Genomic DNA, 22,490 nt, shown 5'->3' with positions numbered 1-22,490 from the left:
TTGGCCTATCCTTTATCATTTTGAAGATTGATGTCTAGATTTTGGCCACTCAATCTGGTCTCAAAACACAACCGTCATGTGTTGCTACTTTTGACAGGCGCTCATGGTTTCATGATTGATGAAATAGACAAGGCTTGATGCTTTATATATTGTCAAAAGAAACTTGAATCGAATACAATAGCAACCGCATATTTATTATTTATATTATATTATTATACAAATCTTACCTTTCTAAAAATAGATGAATATAATAATAATATAATTTTAAAACGTTCAAGCAATAAAAGTAAAAGTAAAACAACCCACAAATATAATAATATTATAATTAAAATCGTACAAACACATAAGCTAAAAGTGCAATTAACTAAAAGTAAAACAACCCACAAATGTAATAATATTATAATTAAAGTCGTACAAACACGTAAGCTAAAAGTTCAATTAACTAATGCATTCATATATTGTTTATGTTATCAACATCAACTTTGACTTGGCACGTTATCTTTCCTTATCTTTTCTTCTTTATATCTTTTTATCTTACATTTGAATTCCCTTTCATTTCACCTAATTTGAAATTTAAAAGGCAGACCACCTATTAAACCACATAATATGTCAAACCCTAACTTTTTTAAAGCTAACATCGAACTTCACCACTACCTCACAGTCGCCAGTTTCTAGCCTCCTACTCCTCGTGGGCTTTGCTTTGTACTCACAAAAGTTTGGAAGGTAATAAAATACTTTTTATCTTTCCTAAAACGTCTAAAATCCATGTTTTTTAAATATACAACTTTTACGAACTATAGAATTTACGATAAGAGAAAAACGATTTCGTATTAAGGTGAAGCGGATACATGTTGTAACATCTCAAAACTCGAGGGTAAAATTACATTTTTAAAACAATTAAAACACCAATTTATTATTTAAACAAACCATTAAAGATATTTCATAATAAAAACAGTTATCAGAGTACAATCCCAAAATCCCAAAGTTATAGAAAATATAGGTGTATGCGCTGCGATCAAGCTGGGACCTTCCCTTTCGAACAAAAAATACCTGAAACCATAAACAACAACTGTAAGCACAAAGCTTAGTGAGTTCCCCAAAATACCACATAACATACAACCACATAATATCATGTGACATACATATAGTTTCCATATGCTACCCCCATGTTCTTTACTTGAAATGCCATGGGCTCCCCTTATGGTCTTATATCCAAGTGTCATGGGCTACCCCCATGGTCTGATATCCATGTGACACAGGCTACCCTTATGGTCTTTACTTGGAATGTCATAGGCTACCCCCATGGTCTGATATCCAAGTGCCATGGGCTACCCCCATGGTCTTCATATGGAATGCTACAGGCTACCCCCATGGTCTGATATCAAAGTGTTATAATCTACCCCTATGGTATTTCATGCAAGTATCACAAAGACAACTAGCATTCCAAATAACCAATAATGGGCCTACATTGGTGCCTTCAACCCATTGATATGGTGAGAAGACTCACCTTGACAACTGAACCCACAATAAATTTCTGACTGCAGATCCGCTAGATTCCCTGTACTATCAAACATGAATAACATTCAGTTAAAATTTGGGTTCCAATTCAAATCCAATAATCCACATATGGGGTAAAAATACCATTTTACACCTCACCTAGTTTGGTCCAAGACTAAGGTCTTGTTGGAATAGGTGTCTAAGCCCACAACTATAATTGTTATATACTTGATTTGATTATAGCATGGTCCTTTTGGGTTGCCTTCATTCATGCAACTTGACATGATGACTAGTGGAGAAAGAGTATAATCTATTATTTGAAATAATAAATTGGTATTCAAAATGATTTTATTAATATATTACAAGTTTAATATATTAATTAGAAATTATATTATTAACTAGTAATTAATCATAAATTAATTTGATATTAATTTTGGGATTAAATGAACTGATTAATAACGGATGAGCTGTTTTGCTAATCATTGATAGTTGTGAAACTAGACTATTGGACTCATTATGATGGAGTGGACGAAAATTATAGGAGGCCCTATAAGATTTTCGTCCAAGGCCTCATAATGAGGAGTCCATGGGCTGTTTAAGCCTTAAGCAGGAAATTTGGGTTTCCACCTAAAAACCCTAGCAACCCTCAGTTATATAAACCTCCCTAAACCCTAAGAATTTCAACCTTATGCGTATGATACATAACCCTAGCCGATTTTCCTTGTCTTTCCTTTCATCTTGTTGCATTGGGTGTTTGTGAACTATTAGAGGTGCAACATTTGGGGCACTAAGCTTTCAAGAGTCAAGGATCTTCAAATTTGACATGTTATTACTACATAACAAGTAAGGTAACCTTCTAACCCTAGTTTTATATGATTTTTGAATTTTATGCTAGTTTTAGGGTTATTGATTTTGTATTCAATTTGCATGTTCAATTAGTGGAAAACTTAGATCCAAAGCAATTATGGTCGCATGATCACATTAGATGTAGTTATGCTCAAAACCCATCAGTGGTATCAGAGCCTAGGATATTTTTCAATTGAATTGATGTAATAGTGAACTGTCCAAAGAAGAAAAAAAAATTGTTTTTTGTTGTCTGATCCAGGAACTCGACCAGTTCATGTATGAACTTGACGAGTTCAGTGTCCAACTCGACGAGTTAACTTGTCAGTTCCCTGATTTTTCGATTTTCAGATCTTGTTTTGATTAGGATAATTGCCTTATTTCGTTTTTACTACCTAAAATCGATTTTTTTAATGGTAATATGATATCCTTATCATAATTAAAGGATTTGGTTAAATTTTGGGTAAAGATAAAATTATTTTGTTTTTCTATTTAACCTAGTATTTTGGAAGGTTTCAAAGATACACCCTTTTGGTTTTATAATTTAAATTTGAAATTAAAAGTTTATTTTTGGAAATTTAAATGGAAAAACCTCGAAGATATCTTTATGGATTTTATTAATAATTTAATTAAAATATTAATTAAAAGACAATTAATAAATCCATACATGGTTTAAATTTAATTAAACTTAAAGTTTAATTTATTAAAAGATTAAACCTTAGTATTTTAAATGTTTAAAATACAACCTTATACTATTATAAAATTAAAAGTTAAATTTATATATATGTATAAGAAAAGTCAGTATTACCGTTAGTAGGTCTCATTCACGAAGCTGGTCTATAAGAGGTGTTTAAGGAAGCGGCCTATAAAATCACCGCCATTAGGTATCCACTCTTACCCACCGCACACTTGACTAGTGGAGGATCGTTAGCCGAACAGGTTTGATAGGACACTAAACTTTCATTAAAAGTATAATGATTTATAAAACTAAATGCTTTTATAAAATTCTCAATCTTAGTTACTTTATGATAATGTCAATTTGATGCTAACTGATGAAATTGCACATTGAACCTTATTAGTTGTTAGTGGAGCGTGTGGGGTTAATCGGCACACTAATATGAGACTAATATTGTTGGCAATGGGTTTCTCGTAAATTATCGTTGATTAATGGAGCGTGTGTGGTTAACCGACACATTAATTAGATGATAAATGACATCGAGAGTACCAAGCTAATTTGCATGGTTATTCACACCTCGTTTGTGATCATCGGTATCCCAGCCAAAAATGGTGGGGCATAATCGAGATTAAACATGCCATTGAAAAGTTCAATGAATCTCAAAAGATCTAGGAATTTCATTTAAAACCTAACTCATTTTAAATTTCGTTTTCATGGTGGAATTGGTAAATCTTCGTTTACCCACCTTTGAAATAATTTACAATTGGATTGCAGCATCCCTCTTCTGAATTGTGAATTATTGTGTTCTGTTGTAGCCTTAATATTTCGTTTGGGTGTTATATTAAGGATTTAAATAAACTCACTTAAATTTTCTCCCTTTATAGATGTAAAGTTCAGACAACTATGGTCTTCCTCATTCCTTTGGAAAAGGCTTTCCTTTTGAAGATGATATTCCACGTGTCGATCGAGGTGAAAAAACGTTCCCTTCTTCGTACGTTGGTGGAATTGGAAGAGATACTTCTCTTCCCCCAACTCCTATAGTGATTCTCCTTGACCCACATTTTCGTCAACTTGAAAAGTTCAAGGTCACTCAAGCCCTATTAACATGCAAGCATCAAGATGGAAGTTCTGTATGTGCACACGTCCTGAAGATGAAGCCCTAGGACAGAAGATCCTTGGAGGCCCTGAAATGATTCAAGACACCACCGACAAGATTCAAATCATACGAGAAAGAATGAAAGCGGCCCAGGATCGACAGAAGTCCTATACGGAAAAGAGAAGACGACCTATAGAATTTCAAGTGAGTGATTTCGTGATGCTGAAGGTATCCCCATGGAAAGGCCTTATGCGATTTGGGAAGAAAGGAAAGTTGAGTCCTAGATTTGTTGGTCCTTTCAAAATCATCCAGAGAATTGGAAAGCAAGCTTACCGCTTAGAATTGCCTGAAGATTTGGCGGGTATTCATGATGTGTTTCATGTAAGTTATCTGCGCAAATGCTTGAGCATCTACGATGAGACAGTTCCATTATCTGAAGTGAAATTGGATAATAAGTTAAGATATGTAGAAGAGCCTGAAGAAATCGTGAATGAAAGAACAACTAAGCTACGCAATAAAGAAGTAGAATTGGTGCTTGTCAAGTGGAAACACCATCGTGGCCCAAACTATACGTGGGAGAATAAGAATGAGATAAAAGCAAAATATCCCCATTTATTTTAATCGATGTAATTTCGGGGACGAAATCCTCAAAAGGAGGAGGTATTTGTAACATAAACGTTTTAAAAATCGTGTTTTGTAATGAATAAAATTGTGAAATATTATGTAAAATTGAGTGTTGAGTTCTAACAGATGGTTTTTACTAGAAATGAAACTATGTTTAGAATCACTCAGAAAATATTGGAAGTCTTATGAGATTCCAATTAAAAGCCAAACAGTAAAATTTAGCAAAAATATGAAATTTTAAATAAGTAAAATTTTATTATTTGATGTTGTAGAAAATCTCGGTAGAAACTTGTAGGCGAAAACCTCGTCAAAATCCGAGTTATAACGAAGAAGTTATGACCAACCGAAGATCCGCGACAAAACCGGCATGGCGTCGAAGGATGTAAAAAGTGAGTTTTTGATAAGCTACTTTTTAGCCTTAGTAATCTAAATAAAAGTCGTAGTATTCATGAAACCGAGAAATTCGATAAAAAGAACGCTAAAATCTGACTTTGTATGAGAAAGTTATGGTTTTTCGAAGTTTCAACTTAGCAGTAGACAATTAAAAACTCGAATTTTAGATCGAGCGATATTTTACCGATACATCCTAAACGAGAATCGAAGGTCTCGTCATATGTAGTATAACGGTAAAAAGTCTGACGAAAACGGATGTCGGATGAAGAAGTTATAAATTTTTAACGGATTTTTCTGTCCCGGTCTGTTAAAAATAATAATATTAAAAATAAAGTTAAAATTAGCCGACGAAGTCTAAACGAAAGTTGTAGAGCGTAATTTTAGCTACGCGTGCATATAAAGAACGTCAAAAACGGAGCTCGTATGCGAAAGTTATGGATTTTAGAAGTTCGGGGCTCAATTTCCGAGATTTTCGCATTAACAGTACCAGCCACCGGAGACCTCGTCGCTGCCACGTCACTTCGCACGAAGTTGCTGCGTCACCGAGGTCGTGGCCCAATCAGAGAAGCAATGCGTGTCGGACTGTGATAGGACCGAAGGGAGGTCCAACCGGAGCCTTCTGAGTGTCGCATACGTGGCGTGTACGAGGTGAGCCACGTCTCACCTACGAGCTGCTGACGCTTCGCTCCTTGTCACGCCTCCGAACCTCGCACCTGGCCGCCTCGCGGGTGTGACATCTGGCCCCCGAACCTCGCATCCGAGCCTTCTCTTCTCGCCACCTGACCTTTGCTGCTTGCTTCGCTACTTAGCCGACTCCGAACCTCGGCCCTATATAAAGGGGGCTGCGAGATCTTCCGACTAACTTTAAAAATTTGCCACTTTTAGCCCCTCTTTCCATATTTTCTTCATTTTGACTTTCCCCGAAGTCCCGAAATCAATTTTAGCACTCGAAACACGTCCCGAGACCCCCGATGAGCCCGGAAATTTTATTTTTTCGGTTTTGAAGCCCTACCTTCGCAGAGCCCGGTTTTCAATCAAGCTCCCGGTTTTCAACATAGAAAGACATATTTAAAGCCGAAGTGTTGTCCAAATTACTATTTTAACCCCCGGTTAACTTAAGGTGAGTTCAATATATAGGAACAATTGTATGTTATGTGTTATATGTGTTATGTGCTTTTCAGTATTATCATTATGAATTATTTTCTCGTGTTATTCGCTATGTTTATAGCAATTGTAATACCTTTGACCATGTGATCAGTGAAACGACTTAGATTCACATTGGTACTGGTACGTAGCCTCTGGCCGTGTAGAGCATGTCTCCGTAAGAGAATGACGTCCCGAAATCAATTTTAGCACTCGAAACACGTCCCGAGACCCCCGATGAGCCCGAAAATTTTATTTTTTCGGTTTTGAAGCCCTACCTTCGCAGAGCCCGGTTTTCAATCAAGCTCCCGGTTTTCAACATAGAAAGACATATTTAAAGCCGAAGTGTTGTCCAAATTACTATTTTAACCCCCGGTTAACTTAAGGTGAGTTCAATATATAGGAACAATTGTATGTTATGTGTTATATGTGTTATGTGCTTTTCAGTATTATCATTCTGAATTATTTTCTCGTGTTATTCGCTATGTTTATAGCAATTGTAATACCTTTGACCATGTGATCAGTGAAACGACTTAGATTCACATTGGTATTGGTACGTAGCCTCTGGCCGTGTAGAGCATCTCTCCGTAAGAGAATGACTTCTATTATATGGCATTAGCAAATGGTTAGACAGGACTATAAGCCTGAAATCTAACAAGATGTTAATCAGAAATTGCATGTCTTCTATGCCATTTGGGCCAAAGTTTTATTGATATATATCAAGAATTGAAAAGTTTATCTTTGAATAAAATCTTTCATTGATATGAACGCTTGTCACATGATCTCACATACATCTTGTTGCTCATCTTTGCTTTGCCACATTGAAGTATATATATGGTATAACGTTATATTGTATCTATTTTTGAACTCACTAAGCGTCACCGCTAACTCTATCAATGTTTAACAATTGCAGGTGATAAATAACTAGTATGTTTACATACTATTGAAAGATGTAGAATAGTTTGTAATAGTACTTTTGTACTACTTTTTATGTTTGTATAAATTACAATATCCTGGGTAGTTATGTAATATATATAACACTTTGTAATAGAAAGTTTGTATCCAATAGTTTGTAAATCCTTTATATCAATGTAAAATATTGCTTTTATGTATATGCAAATAGCATGTTTTGAAGTAATGGTAATGTGAAATATGAAAGTTTTGGTCTTTCAAAAATACGAAAGTTGGGGTCTTTCATTATCCATGTAAACTATTACTATAAGCTTTAAATATCACCATACCTAAGTAGTAACGCACAAAAACAGATCCCCACTCTCCGACTGAATATTTTCTCAGCCATATACCTCACAACAACATGAAAATTAGACAAACTTTTTAGTACATTGTGGAATTGATTCATCCGAGTAAACTTACAGTGGGTGAACAACAAGTTTATTCATCTTTTAGTACTTGGTTCCTTTAAGAGGTTGAGAAATAAACATATTTACTTAGATTACGTTTCTACTTGAAGGTCTAATTAACTGTTACATGCAACATCGGAGATGCGAGTTACCAGATCAAAAATGGAGGTAGAAGCCGACGTCGACAGCGATGGTCTGGAACGGATATAGGAGGAGGATCGTCGGTGGGAGAGAAAACAGACATGGACCGGTGAAGAACAAGAGTGTACAAGGGAGAGATGAGAGAACGATTATTGAGAGATAGTTGTGAATGTTAGGCTAAGGGTTATGGTCGCTACATCCCCACAATTAAAATATTGTTATATGTGCGTCACGTCATCTTCACTACATCTAATTTAATATACTTGATGCCCTGAATCCTATTTTCACAATTATTTGGTAAATAAATATGAAAGTATAATTAACGAGTAAATACTTTTTCTATATACTATATTTTTGTACAAAAAAAACTCGGGTAACTCATCCTCATACAACAAGCCAACATCACACATTCACACACCACCAACATTTAACCACTTTTACAATCTCCACACAAATATTTACAAATCCTCCAAAAATTGTTATAAAAAATCCTTTACATGTATTTCTCTCCACCACGTCCACTTGTGGTTATAACTGTCTTCGTATACACTCGGTGTCTCCTCTCCCTCCCATAAATCACCCAGAAAACCAGCGACAACATCACGGCCAACGACACCATCAGCAGCCCAACGTAGATCCAGTTCAGGTAGCGGCACAGCCCCGGACAGTGATCCCGGGAGATGTCCGTGAAAGTTTGCCGGACGAAAGTACAGTCTTGAAGATCCACCAAGAATGGTCCATAAAGGTACAACGAATAGCTCAGCTCTATTCCGGCAGACATTTGGCTGAAGGATTCCGGTGTAAGGCGGCCGGTGGTGGTGCACGCTCCGGAGGGTGAAACTTGACAAACGAATTTACTGTATACCTGTGAGCCATCGCTCAATGGAACTTCACCGGAGTCACATTTCCGATCAGTGAGGTCGGAGTTGAACGGATTGCAAAGGGTTGGCATCGGCGGACCAGACTGGTTGTAGTACAGCGGCGCAAAATTCGCCGGAAAGTTGCCGTTTGTGACGTTTCTGACGGCTTGGTTGATCACTGTTACGAGCTGAGACGTGACTTCTTTGGTTCTCTTTTCGGTTTCTTGAGCTGTGACATTGTCTACACATGGAAGAATATCGTCTAGATTCGTTTGAGCCGTTGGATTCTCGACCCATTGGTTCATCGCCTCACAGCTGTCCGCTGTCACACTGATGGAAGAAATACGTTAATTCATGAAACCCATGCAAAAGTACAACCATTAATGCATAAGGTACAAGTTGGGAAGCTTACTTTTGGAGACAAAGGAATACACCGCAGAGTATAAACGTTATCGTGATAAAAACCCATCCAAATAACACCAATCTGCAACGATTTCAACGCATTTTTTGTTAATAAAACACATCTTTTAAGCTTTAAATTAACATCAGATTCATATTATCATATAACGAAAAAAGCATTACTCACGTGTAAACCATGCATTGCATGCCAAGAATCGAAAAGACTACAACAAAACATTTAAAAAAAAACGTCACGAAAAGTCGAAAACAAATTAAGTGAATCAATGAATTAAGCTTACTGAATCCAAGAAACGTCCATAGCAACATAACAGCAGATATAACAATCAACGCAATGCTCCTACAAGAACACATATACGTGAATATAATTAAAATGTCTGAATGAAAAGAAATTATTACAATTTTAAGAATTGAAGAAACGTACACAGATTCAAGGATATCGTGGATGTCTTCTTTATTCTCTTTGGTTCTTTCCGAAAGTTCAACAGCTGAAGCATTAAGCTTTGTTTGTATCTCATCGATGTCAGCTTGAACATCAACAGGCAAGAACACTTGTGCAACGGCGATTTTCTTAGCGGAAGCAAGATCATCAGAGACGTTTCGAAGCCTTTTAGCAGTTATATCCGCTTGATTCACGATATACCTCAATGTTTTCGTTGTCGTTTGATGGAACTTACCTTGACCCGTGTATAAAACAATGCATCCAACACTGATCGATATATAATTATTAGAGAAAATCAAAAAATTGTTGAGATATAAGGAATTGTAAAATGGAAACGAAAGATTGATTACATTGCCATGATTGTGAAGAGGATTAGAAGAACTAGAGATACGGTGTAGGCTGTTTTTGAATAGCCGTATGATTCTTTCCGGCAACAACAGTAGCAGAGACATATTAGAGATAGGGATAAACCGAAGATCACGAACCAGGCTGCCGCCACCACGAAGAAGGGCGCCGCCGTGAACGCCACCGACTGAATCCGGTCAAGGGTTAGAACAAAAAAGAAACATTTAGGAGGATATAATTTCTCTTTCTTGAATTGTTATTAATTAGTAGTATTATATATAAGGATAAGCATGTTTACGTGAAATCAAGATTCTTAAATAAACCCAAAATATTTATATCATAATTTGTGATTTTCAATATAATTCTGGATAATGGGAACACGATTAATGGGTTTTAGTCACCAATTTCGAATTTTTTAAAAATTAGAATCGATTTGATTCGAATAGAAAAACATGAAATTAGAAATATGAATCGCGTAAAAAGGAGATAAAGAATCAAGAAACTTACAGCCCAATAATGGCGTTCTTTGATGTTCCATCCTCCTCTATATTTCTTGAATTTATCAAGAGGATCTTTTCTTGTTGTTCTTTCTTGAGCCAAAACAAGTGATTTATTTCCATTCTTTTGTTCATCACCAAGTAATCTCCTGCTCACCCATGAATTGAATTTTCCTGAAAAATCGAAAGAAAACATTTTTATCCCCTTGAAAAACCCACAAGAAATTTCGTAAAATAAAACCGATTATTGGGTGAATCTATGATAAATATAGAACATGATCAAGAAACATATGAAGAACCTGAAGTGGGTGTTGATCGAGAGATTCGATAATGGGATTCTCCATTTGATAAAATGAAAAAAAGGGCAAGAAAAAGAAGAAGAAAAGAGAATGGATATGAAGGTTTTTTTAGCATTATGATTTTAAAAGCTCTGTTTTTTTGGGTATGAAGAAGGTGTGCTTTCAAGAACACACTTGAGCCATAGAATATATTTGGGGCCGAAATTTCCTCCAACAAATGATTTTTTGTAGGGATTTTAGAAGTAATGAAGGTTTTTCCTTCACAAATAGAGTGAGAGAGAAGAGAGGGAAGTAACAGTGTGGAATTAGAACTGTTCAAATAGTATGTTAAGGAGTGAAAAAAGTGTTTCTGACAAAAGTAGCCCCTCAACTTTGAAAGAATGGCAAATTCTGTTTTTGACGTTAGGCTTCTTTTCAATTAAAAACGTTATCGGTTTTTAGGTTTATATATTAATTAAAACATTATAATATAATGAATGGATTGTTATAATAGATATTTCATGTTTGAAATGAAATGAAATATCACAATATGTATATGTAAGTCAGTTATCATTAAAACACACATTATTTTGAGTTTAAATAGAAAAACAACATATACTAATATTGTGGTTGTGGGCTTTTGACTGTGTTCACTGATTTGTGGTGTTTTGAAATTTTGTTTGGGCCTCAAAAAGTTTCGAAATTCGGACTCTTGATAATATCATTTTTATTTCTGTTAATTGATTTAGTGATTGGGCTCAATCTGGATTTCATTATTTAATGACAAATAATATTTTGTAAATTTGATATAAAATGGGTTGGTAATTCTTAAATAGCATCATAAAATCTATTTGTTTATAGTTATTTAAAAAAAATGAAATAGTTTATGAAGTTTAAAGCAATTGAGTATATTTTGCAGAACCTTCAATCTCTTGGACCATTTTTTATTTATTTTTGTTTGAATTAACCCATTACACTTGTAAAAGATGAAAATTGATGCATCTAAATAAAACTAGTGATACTTTCATGCTTCGTTCATAATACATGATGCATGTGAATCTTGAGAAACATGTTTTAAATACTGTGGATTTATAGAATTTTATTAAAACATAATTTATAATAGGGTTAGAAGATTTTCTTTATTTATTAAAAGACTATCAAAACTAATCAAATCATTAGTTTCGTTTCCAATTCCTATCATATGTCACTTTTTCGTGTGTGGTATAGAAGTTTGACGCTATAATTTTGGATGAGCCGGAGAGAAGAAAAGTCAAATGTAACACATTATAAAGATATGGAAATAGCAGAAGAAAAGTCAAATTGTAACACATTATAAAGATATGGAAATAGCAATCTTTAAAATTTCAACATTATAATGAAATTGACCTCATAATCAAGCGAAGTCTCTAAACTTAAACCGAACAAAACAATCATAAGGGTGATATTCAATATTTAAAACTCAAGCATCTTTAATGCGGGCTTATTTTAGAGGTTTTTTTTTTTATTGATTCAACATTTATTTTCATTTAACATCTTTGGTAGGGCTGCAAACGAGCCGAGCCAAGTTCGAGCCTGACCAAGTTCGAGTTCGGCTTGTTTAAATATTTATAGGCTCGAGCTCAAGCTCGGCTCGTTTTGAGCCTTGTGGTACAAAGCTCGAGATCAGCTCGTTAAGAATTGTACGGGCTCGGCTCATATACGATATACTCTAATTTCCTAAAATAGTATTTATTGATTTATTATTTATTTTAATATATAAAAATAAAAATATATTTTTGATTACATATATGTAGGCTCGTTTAGGCTCGCGAGCCTAATCGAGCCAAGTAATAGAGGCTCGAGCTCGAGCTCGTTTAATAAACAAGCCTAATATTAAGCTCGAGCTCGGCTCGAACTCGTTTAAAATCGATCTCGAGTCGAGCTTTTAACGATTCGATCTCGAGTAGCTCACGAGTAGCTTGACTCGTTTGCACCCTAATCTTTGGAGTTGGTTGCCTTTTGAGTTTTTGTGTATTTAACTATTTATATTATCACTCAGTATATATTTAGTCACCTTTTACGTCACCTTTTTTTGTTTGAAATAAATTTTATACAAATATTATATTCTTTTTAAGAGAATTTAAAATCATAAATTTTGATATATTTTTATTTTTTAATATATATATATATAATTTGATAATATAAATGAAAAATAAAAAATAAATATAGAAATCCAATTTCCGTTGGCCAATCAGGAGAAGAGAGAGAGAGACAGTAGGAAAAGGAAACCATATGGGGCTAAATCTCAAATACTCAAAATGTGGTGTTACTGGGCACGATTCCTGTTGACTCGGATCTTTGCACCATCCGATTCGATGTACACATTGAAGCCTTAATACTATCCCTTTTAATTGGTTTTTCTTTCTCTATAAGAAAATGGTTTAGTTAATAGGTAATATAAGCACGTTAACAACATAAGTATTAAGTTTGTTGATAATCAGGATCGAAATTTTAATCCATCTTAGATCCATCCTAATTTGTCGGTAATCTGCCGTTACCCTGTAACCGATCTATTAATAATCAATCTGTCAATATCCATTAGCTTATCTATCCATATCTATTGGTAATCTGAAATTTTAGGGGTTCAATTTTAATTTTTGCACATGACCTTTAAAATCAAATGACTGGCAATGTCGATCATAGTTACTAGTTACATTACTACAATAATTGTTAAATATAAATTTTTTTATATTTTCCACAAAGGCTTACACAATACCAACATTAAGATTTTTTTTTTTTTTTTTTTTTTTTTTTTTTTTTTTTTTTTTTTAATGTTTCATTACTAATTATTTTCTCTCACATTTGATCAATATGAAGTATTTAATCAATAATTTCAATGGATCACATGAAAAAAACCTAGAAAATGTAATCATAATATTTTAGTTTGCTGTTTTATCGTTGACATTGGACTTTTGATTTATGTTGATATATGGAATCATTGGAGTTGATAAATATAGCATGGAAGATGCCTCGCTTATCCTTTTATATCCTTTATACACCATGTATGCGGATTGTTTCAAATTTCATAATTGAAATTCTTAACTTATTTTTTTAAGAGAAATTAAATATCTTCTTACTATTTGTTCCTACAAATCCTTCTATCAAATTAAATGATGACACGTGTAACTTACTGATATTTTAATTGGATAGGAGTGTTAGGAACAAAAGGAAAAGGACATTTAATTTCTCTATTTTTAATGATATTTGACTTCTTCAAGATAGCAGTTTAGTTAAACTCCAAGTAAAAGAATCAAAGAAGGAAGTGATGCCTGAAATTACAATAATTGACTTTAATTGGATTTAGAGTAGATGATCATGCGATATAGATTAGACGATTTTTAGAATTTTCAAGCTTGTGCAAAGATGATTTTTGGGCTTTATTACGTATTACCTTTAATAGTTAACTAAAAAAAGATTACAAAGATATAGTAACTTCTTATGCAAGCAACGATCTCCTATTATTCTAACACGAACCATATATAGATAATAGATGGAAAGTGAGATATCACGCATTGGTCATACTGTTACACCATAACGATACAAGAATTAAACAACTTATGATGAACTGTAGTCTTGCAACTTTTACGAAAAACAACAACACACGTCAATTTATATACTATCCAAAGTCCAAACAATTTTATAATATTGGATGTTGGAAATCTTTAAATAACATTGTTCTTGTAAGTAACGTCCCTATATTTTTGTAACAGCATGCAACCTCTCCACTAGGCGATACTCCGATTGCAATACTATTTCACCGACTCATTTATTTTATAAATTTTACTTATCAATGCCGTGTTTGAAATGAAGGAATCCCAAAAATTTGATGGATTTGGAATTTCAAAACCTTAAAAATCCTTTGTCTGGACTCTGGATCAAATATGTGAAACATTTTAGAAATTCTAATATTTCCTTAAAAATCCAACTATAATGGAGTCTAAAAATCCTTGCCTAGCCTAAAGATTAAAGAATCCAACATTAAGTAAAACACTTCAATCACTACAACACTAACCTCCTGAGGCGACGACAACTTTTGACCTGACGATATGTCGTAAGCATAGGGTATACCGACGATAAGTCGTCGACACACGCATGTCAAGATAGCATGGGCGGAGATAGTAGGGGGGCTGTCGGGTGCTTTGCCCCCCTGAACTTCAAATGCTGGCTCCGCCCCTGCGAGATAAGTCAAAAAACGTCATCGACATAGGTGTCGTTAGAACAAGTATCCACTATGCCGATGACATATCGTCGGTACAGTACCGTTAGGAATGATTTTCGAAAAATAAGTTTTATTAATTACCTGTGGCGATGACAAGTCGTCGGGATAGGTGAAACCTATAATGACGACATGTTGACGATATAGATACCACATATATCGACGACCTGTCGTCGCCACAAGATTTTCACAGTTGTCGATCAAATACCTATAGTAACGACATGTTGTTGCCATAGGTTTTTCACCGTTGTCAATCAAATTCCTACAGCAACAACTAGTCGTTGGGATAGCCACCGGTGTTTTTTTAGTTTTACAAATTCTTTACATTTACCATTCCTGCATTTTTAATAAATCTCAACATTTTGTAGCATATATAACTTGAGATATAGTAACTAGCTACCATTGTTCAAATTTAAAACATTAAATTCAAGTTTAATATTACATACCAAATTTGATACAGTAAATAGTTAACATCGTTCAAAATAACACATCCGTCAACCATCATTATCATATTCTTCTTTCATCCTCTCAGGCTCGACATTTTGTTGTGAGGTATTCTTTGTGAGGTACTTCCTTGTGTGTTAGAATTGAATAAAAAGCTAGGAAAGGGTGATGATTGAAAGTTAGGAATATATGCCGCCAATAATGCCGAAATCGTTTTGCATTTTCTCATATTCTTTTTGAATCTTCTCTTAAAAAAACAATAAACATATGATAGTTTAAATAAACAACTAAATTTAGACATTATAATAATAATAATAATAATAATAATATAATACCTTAAGCAAAAAACTATAACTAATAATAATAAGACATTTAAACAACGTATTAATTTCGTTTATCACTTAACCAATCTTCTTGTGCTTGATTTGTACACCAACCCGAACATTCTTTGTAGCGCATCTGTCTCCAACCATCAATACGTGGCGGTTTCAATAATAGTTTTTTCCTATAATAAGTCAAAAATAATAAATATATTTAAACAAGTTGTAACATCCGGATTTTACCAGGTATCTTGTAAGTTTAAATTGTGTTATATTGTGAGAGGGACTCGGCGAGTTGGAGCTTAGACTCGCCGAGTAGGGACGCGGAATTGATCGCTGGTGCGCGCTTGGACTCGGCGAGTCCAGGGTATGGACTCGGCGAGTCTGCGCTGTGTAATGAAACCCTAAATCTCCGGGTTTGAGGCCTATTTAAAGGGCCTTATGGCCGTCATTTGTGCTCACCCAACCCCCAGAGAGTGTCCCTAGAGTTCTTGAGCGTTTTGTGAAGAAAAGAGAGCCATTCTTGATCTTGTGTGTGTTGTTTAGCAAGAAGAAGGAGGCCCTAGGCAAGAGGAAGCAAAGGAGGTTGCTATTTCGTGGATTTGGAGCTTGGATCATCACTCTAGAGGTATTATTTCGGACCATTTTCTGTTTGGTGAAGCTTGATGCAATTTAGGGCTTAATATGGTCATTTATGGGGTGATTTGGTGCCCCTTTGGTTCCCTCTTTGAGTTGAGACCATGGATCTGGATCCATAGAGGTCCAGAGGGCCTCACTCATCAAGCTTTATGGGTGGAAATGGAGTCCTTGACCTTGTGTTGAAGTATTTGAGTCAAAAACATCATTTATGGTCATGTAGAGGTTATATGTGCATCAAGATTGTGGCTTTACGTGCTAAATAAGCTTGGAGGGACTGGATCTATGGATTAATGGATTGGATCTGACCTTTAGAGCAAGATTGAGTCAGTGCATGGCACGGACTCGCCGAGTCCGAAGAACAGACTCGGCGAGTAGCATGAATGTTGCCCGACCACTCAGCGAGTGGCCTCGCCGAGTTGGGAAGGGTGAACTCAGTGAGTCAGGGGGGGGGGGGGCGAGTCAGGATGGACAGGTGGACCGAGTCAAACTGGACTCGCCGAGTTGTTCTTGAGACTCGGTGAGTTGAGTCGTGGTGGCCCCACAACTCGTGCCAGGTGGAGCTCGTCGAGTTGAGGGAAATGCTCGACGTGTCAGGGGAAGGTTCTAGGGAAATTGGTGCATGCGCTCAGACTCGCCGAGTCGCTATAGTGCACTCGCCGAGTCCGGTCAAAGTTGACCGTTGACCGTTGACCAGCGTTGACCTAGATTGACTTGTGATAGTGTGGTCAACCCAAGTTGGGAAAGTGTTAATTAGGGATGTATTGTGCTATAGGGGGACTACAGCTCGGCAGATCGAGTGTTTAGCGAGTTCAGGGTTACGATTTACCGAGACACGCGAGGTGAGTCTTCTCACTATACTTTACCTTGAGTAGGTACCCAGAGCTATGTGATAGAGTATTTGTATGCTATGTATGTGTTGTACTGCATGATTTCTATGTGATTTATGTGGTGCATGTTTATCAGAGTTAGAACCTGAGGGTTCACAGAGTTTGGGTGCACGGACCCACAGAGTTATAGCCTAGAGTGGCTAATGTGTGTTATATGTGGTATTTTGGGAAACTCACTAAGCCTTGTGCTTACAGTGTTGATGTTAATTGTTTCAGGTACCAGTGACGACCGCGGGAAGGCGCCGGCTTGATCCGTACACACACACACGTTTGGAGTTTGACATTATGATCTTGGGATTTTGTACTGTTTTTGTTGAACAATTATGATGGTTGTTTTATGAATATTGATGGAATTATGTTTTATAAAAATTTAAAAAATTGGTTTTAAATTTTCGAAGTTACAAATTGGTATCAGAGCCTTGGTTTGAGGGATTCGGGTACACCTTCGGGGGTATTTGAACTCAAACTGAGGAATTAAAGAGATATTTACAAAATAAAACCAAAAATTTTCTAAGAGTAAAGGGTTTTTCAGGAAGAAACGTGTGTACGATCAGTCAGCGCCCGAACGGTGAATTCCCAAAATATCTTTTGTTATGTAATAGTTATTACTGTGATGTGTTTGCATGCTAGAGTAGGCTAGGTATTGCTGATAGGACTAGAGTGGCCTGTTTTGTGATGCCTTAGCTTAGGGAATGGTGAGCTGCTATGAGACGCTGAGAGTAATTAGGTAGCAGCTAGGGCTTTGTGTGAGATCTGTTACAGAGTGATTTAAGTATAATAGAGTACTTGGGGACTGGGATCCGAAGAGGACGATTTGGGGTGTGTACTGAGACGGTGCGGACAGTAGTATTGGGCCCGTACTACTAAAAGCACCGGTGCGGTACACAGTCCAAATAAGAATCTGGGGATGCCAAGAATCAAGGAGGGGTGGATTGTTGAATGTAAGAGTGTTCGAGTGAATTCTAATTACCGCATGTTGTATTTCAGAGGTTGATCATGGTGAGGACACGTCATATGCCGGAGGATGCCGGAACTAGTGATGAGGAGATTCGACAGATCATTCATGAGGAGGTGGCTGCGGTCATCAGAGCTGAGATACCAGAGATGTTCGGGTCTATTAAGACCGCTTTGATTGAGACGTTTGATGAGCGCTATGCCGCTCTTTCTGAGGCTGCGGTTGCAGCGGCTACCGCAGCGATTGCTGCGGCAAGACCCCAGGGAGGTGATGCGATGTTGTTTAGGGAGTTCAGCAACACCAAGCCACCAGAGTTTGATGGTACGCAGGATCCGGTGGCAGCTATGAGGTGGATATCTGATATGGAGGGATGCTTCTTCACTTGCTCGTCCCCTGAGCATTTGAAGGTTCGGTTCGCGCTGAACCAGCTTCGCTTGGGAGCGAAGGACTGGTGGAAGTTTGTGACTGCGCATTTCACACCGACTGAGCTTTCGGCAGTGACCTGGGAGAGGTTCACTACCATGTTCCGAGATGAGTACGTTCCTCAGGTGGAGAGGGAACGTCTGGCGCAGGAGTTTCTGACCCTCAAGCAGGGTACTGAGTCAGTTTCAGCGATTATGAGGATGTTTCATGAGAGGGCGATGTTATGCCCTGAGCACGTGTCCACCGAGCAGGCACGTATGAGCCGTTACCTGAGCATTCTGAGGCGGGATATTCGGGAGTTCGCTGCGAACTCCTCGTACCGGACATTTGCCGAGCTTCAGGCAAATGCTCGGAAGAGGGAGATTGAGCTTGAGACTCAGGCCAGGGAGGAGGCGGAGTCTCTGGGGAGGGATCGACGGCCGGCACAGTCCCAGCCGGCAGCCAAGCGGGCCAAGCCCGCTGATCCCAGACCCGGGAGCCAGAAGGGCCGCACTTGTGGGAAGTGCGGCAAGGGTCATGATGGCGTCTGTCGGGCAGGGTCTTGCTACAAATGTGGCAAGGAGGGGCATATGGCTAAGGACTGCCCCAAGGGATTTGCAGTGTGCTTCCACTGCAACCAGACTGGACACCGGAAGGCGGAGTGTCCGCTGCTGCGCGGGGCATCTCAGGGGTCTGCTCCCGCCGCCATCAGAGCTGCTGCTACAGAGAGTCGGCCCGTGAAGGCCGAGGCACCGAGGGCTCGGGGGAGAGCCTTCCAGCTGACTGCGGAAGAGGTCCGCGCTGCACCCGACGTTGTGGCTGGTATGTTTCCTTTTCATTATTTATTTATGGTGTTGAGATATTATGCTTATATTATGCTATGCATAGGTACCTTCCTTGTGAATCTGTACCTGCTTTAGTGTTATTTGACTCGGGTGCGAGTCGATCTTTTGTGTCTTTGGCATTTAGTCAGCATATCAGTGTTAGTCGCGGGGCATTGAGTCGGCCCCTGCGGGTTTCCATAGCCGCCGACAGAGTGATTTGTGCTACTGAGGTCTTCCGGGGATGTGTATTGGAGATCTTCGGGGTTGAGTTCCCGATCGACCTGATTCCTATTGCGATGGGTGATGTCTGTGTTATAGTGGGCATGGACTGGTTGAGCCGATTCGGTGCGATTATCAATTGCGAGCGTCAGCTGGTGACTATACGAGATCCTAGTGGGGGAGTTCTTTCAGTATACGGCGAGGGTACACGTTCTGGATCAGCCTTTTGTTCGGCTGCTAGGGCGAGGCAGTGTTTACAGCAGGGCTGTAAGGGTTATGTAGCGTATGTGATGGATACGCGAGTGATCTCTGAGAAACCGAGCTCTGTGGATGAAGTTCCGGTGGTGCGGGAGTTTCCATATGTATTTCCCGAAGAGTTAACAGGTGTGCCTCCCGTGAGGCAAGTGGAGTTTGGCATCGATTTGGTTCCGGGAGCCGCGCCTATTGCTAAGGTGCCGTATCGCCTTGCGCCTCCAGAGATGCAGGAGTTATCCTCGCAACTTCAGGAGTTGCTGGGGAAGGGGTTTATTCGGCCGAGTAGCTCGCCGTGGGGAGCACCCATCCTGTTTGTGAAGAAGAAGGATGGCTCGCATCGCATGTGTATTGATTACCGGGAATTGAATAAGCTGACGGTCAAGAACCGTTACCCGCTGCCGAGGATCGACGATTTATTCAATCAGCTACAGGGAGCATCTTGGTTCTCCAAGATTGATTTGAGGTCGGGCTATCATCAGGTGAGAGTGCGGGACGAGGACGTCCAGAAGACAGCATTCAGGACGCGTTATGGGCATTATGAGTTTGTGGTAATGCCTTTTGGGCTCACCAATGCCCCGGTTGTGTTCATGGACCTCATGAACAGGGTATGTCGGCCGATGTTGGATCGGTCGGTGATTGTTTTCATTGATGACATTCTGGTATATTCGAGATCTAGAGAGCAGCACGAGGAGCATTTGAGGGAGGTTCTTGGAGTTTTGAGATCGGAGAAACTTTTCGCAAAGTTTTCCAAGTGCGATTTCTGGTTGCGGGAGGTCCAGTTCCTGGGACATCTCGTTAACCAGAAGGGGATATTGGTCGATCCGGCCAAGGTTGACGCAGTGATGAGGTGGGAGGTGCCGAGGTCACCTTCTGAGATCCGGAGTTTCCTTGGGTTGGCAGGGTATTATCGGAGGTTTATTAAGGATTTCTCCAAGATTGCGGTTACACTCACCAGATTGACCCGGAAGGGTGTTACATTTTCATGGGGTCCCGAGCAGCAGACCTCCTTTGAGACGCTTCGCCAGAGGTTGTGTGAAGCTCCAGTATTAGCTCTTCCGGAAGGAATGGAAGGTTTTGTGGTATTCTGTGATGCATCGATCCTAGGACTGGGAGCGGTATTGATGCAGAAGGGTCACGTGATAGCTTATGCATCGAGGCAGTTGAAGCCTCACGAGACGAGGTACCCCACACATGATTTGGAGTTGGGAGCAGTGGTGTTCGCCCTCAAGATTTGGCGGCACTACTTGTATGGGGTTCGTTGTACGATTTACACGGACCATAAGAGCTTGAAATATTTGATGGATCAGCCTAACCTAAATATGCGGCAGAGAAAATGGTTAGACGTGGTCAAGGACTATGATTGCGAGATCTTGTACCACCCGGGCAAGGCTAATGTGGTAGCCGACGCATTGAGTCGCAGGGCGGAGAGTACTCCCCTGCGAGATGTATGTTTGAGATTGACCGTGATAGCTCCAGTTCTGGACGCCATTCGTGGGGCTCAGGCAGAGGCCGTGCGTCCGGAGATGCAGAAGAGAGAGCGGGTTGTTGGGTTGGTTTCTGAGTTTATATCGGATAGTCGAGGCCTTATGACTTATCAGGGCAGGATCTGGGTACCGTTTGTGGGCGGTACACGTGCTACATTGATGGAGGAGGCTCATAGATCGAAATTTTCGATCCATCCCGGGGCCACGAAGATGTATTTGGACCTAAGGAAGGAGTATTGGTGGCCCTGTATGAAGAGGGATGTGGCATGGTTTGTCGAGAGGTGTTTGACCTGTCGAAGGGTAAAGGCCGAACACCAGAGACCGCATGGCAAGTTGCAGCCATTGGAGGTTCCCGAGTGGAAGTGGGAACAGATCACTATGGACTTTATCACCAAATTGCCGAGGACTGCCAGAGGAGTTGATGCAATTTGGGTGATTGTGGATAGGTTGACAAAAAGCGCTCACTTTCTTGCCATCAGTGAGAGTTCTTCAGCGGAGAAGTTGGCGGAGATTTACGTAAGGGAGGTTGTATCTCGGCATGGGGTGCCGATCTCGATTGTTTTAGACCGCGATGTGCGTTTCACTTCCCGTTTTTGGAAGAAATTTCATGAGGAGTTGGGTACTAAGCTGCATTTTAGTACCGCATACCACCCCCAGACCGATGGTCAGAGTGAGCGGACGATACAGACACTCGAGGACATGCTTCGAGCATGTGTATTCGACTTTGGGGGTAGTTGGGTCACGTATTTGCCTTTGGCGGAGTTTTCCTACAATAACAGCTATCATTCGAGCATTGGTATGCCGCCCTTTGAGCTGTTGTATGGTAGGAGGTGTCGGACTCCCATATGTTGGGGAGAGGTTGGGCAAAGGGTAATGGGCAGTACAGAGATCGTGAATCAGACGACAGAGCAGATACAGCTGGTCAGGCAGAGGTTACTGACCGCTCAGAGCCGACAGAAGAGTTACGCGGATAGACGCCGGTCCGAGCTGGAATTTCAGGTCGGCAACTTTGTTCTCCTGAAGGTTTCTCCTTGGAAAGGAGTGATCCGGTTCAGGAAGAGGGGCAAATTGGGGCCCCGGTTTATAGGCCCGTTTCGTGTGATTGCTAGGGTAGGCCGGGTAGCCTATCGGCTGGAGTTACCAGCAGAGTTGGGGCAGATTCACAACACTTTTCATGTATCGCAATTGAGGAA

The 22,490-nt window shown here is 39.0% G+C and overlaps 1 protein-coding gene across 1 annotated transcript; it reads right to left on the bottom strand.

Moving 5' to 3' along the window:
- Nucleotides 1-8,090: 8,090 nt before the first annotated feature.
- LOC144999599 (uncharacterized) lies at nt 8,091-10,917 on the bottom strand. Its single transcript, XM_078958727.1, has 8 exons — nt 10,635-10,917; nt 10,346-10,509; nt 9,844-10,025; nt 9,476-9,760; nt 9,333-9,391; nt 9,221-9,257; nt 9,047-9,118; nt 8,091-8,964 (listed from the first exon to the last, which is right to left on the bottom strand). Exons 1-8 carry the CDS (start codon nt 10,747-10,749, stop codon nt 8,268-8,270), a joined length of 1,611 nt encoding a protein of 536 aa, XP_078814853.1. The 5' UTR covers nt 10,750-10,917; the 3' UTR covers nt 8,091-8,267.
- Nucleotides 10,918-22,490: the final 11,573 nt, after the last annotated feature.

This window comes from Lactuca saligna, chromosome 6 (genome assembly GCF_052625555.1).
Source record: "Lactuca saligna cultivar CGN05327 chromosome 6, ASM5262555v1, whole genome shotgun sequence".
NCBI classification, from domain to species: Eukaryota; Viridiplantae; Streptophyta; class Magnoliopsida; order Asterales; family Asteraceae; genus Lactuca; species Lactuca saligna.
Note: the sequence above shows the minus strand (reverse complement) of the source record. Positions and strands in the feature narration are given on the sequence as shown.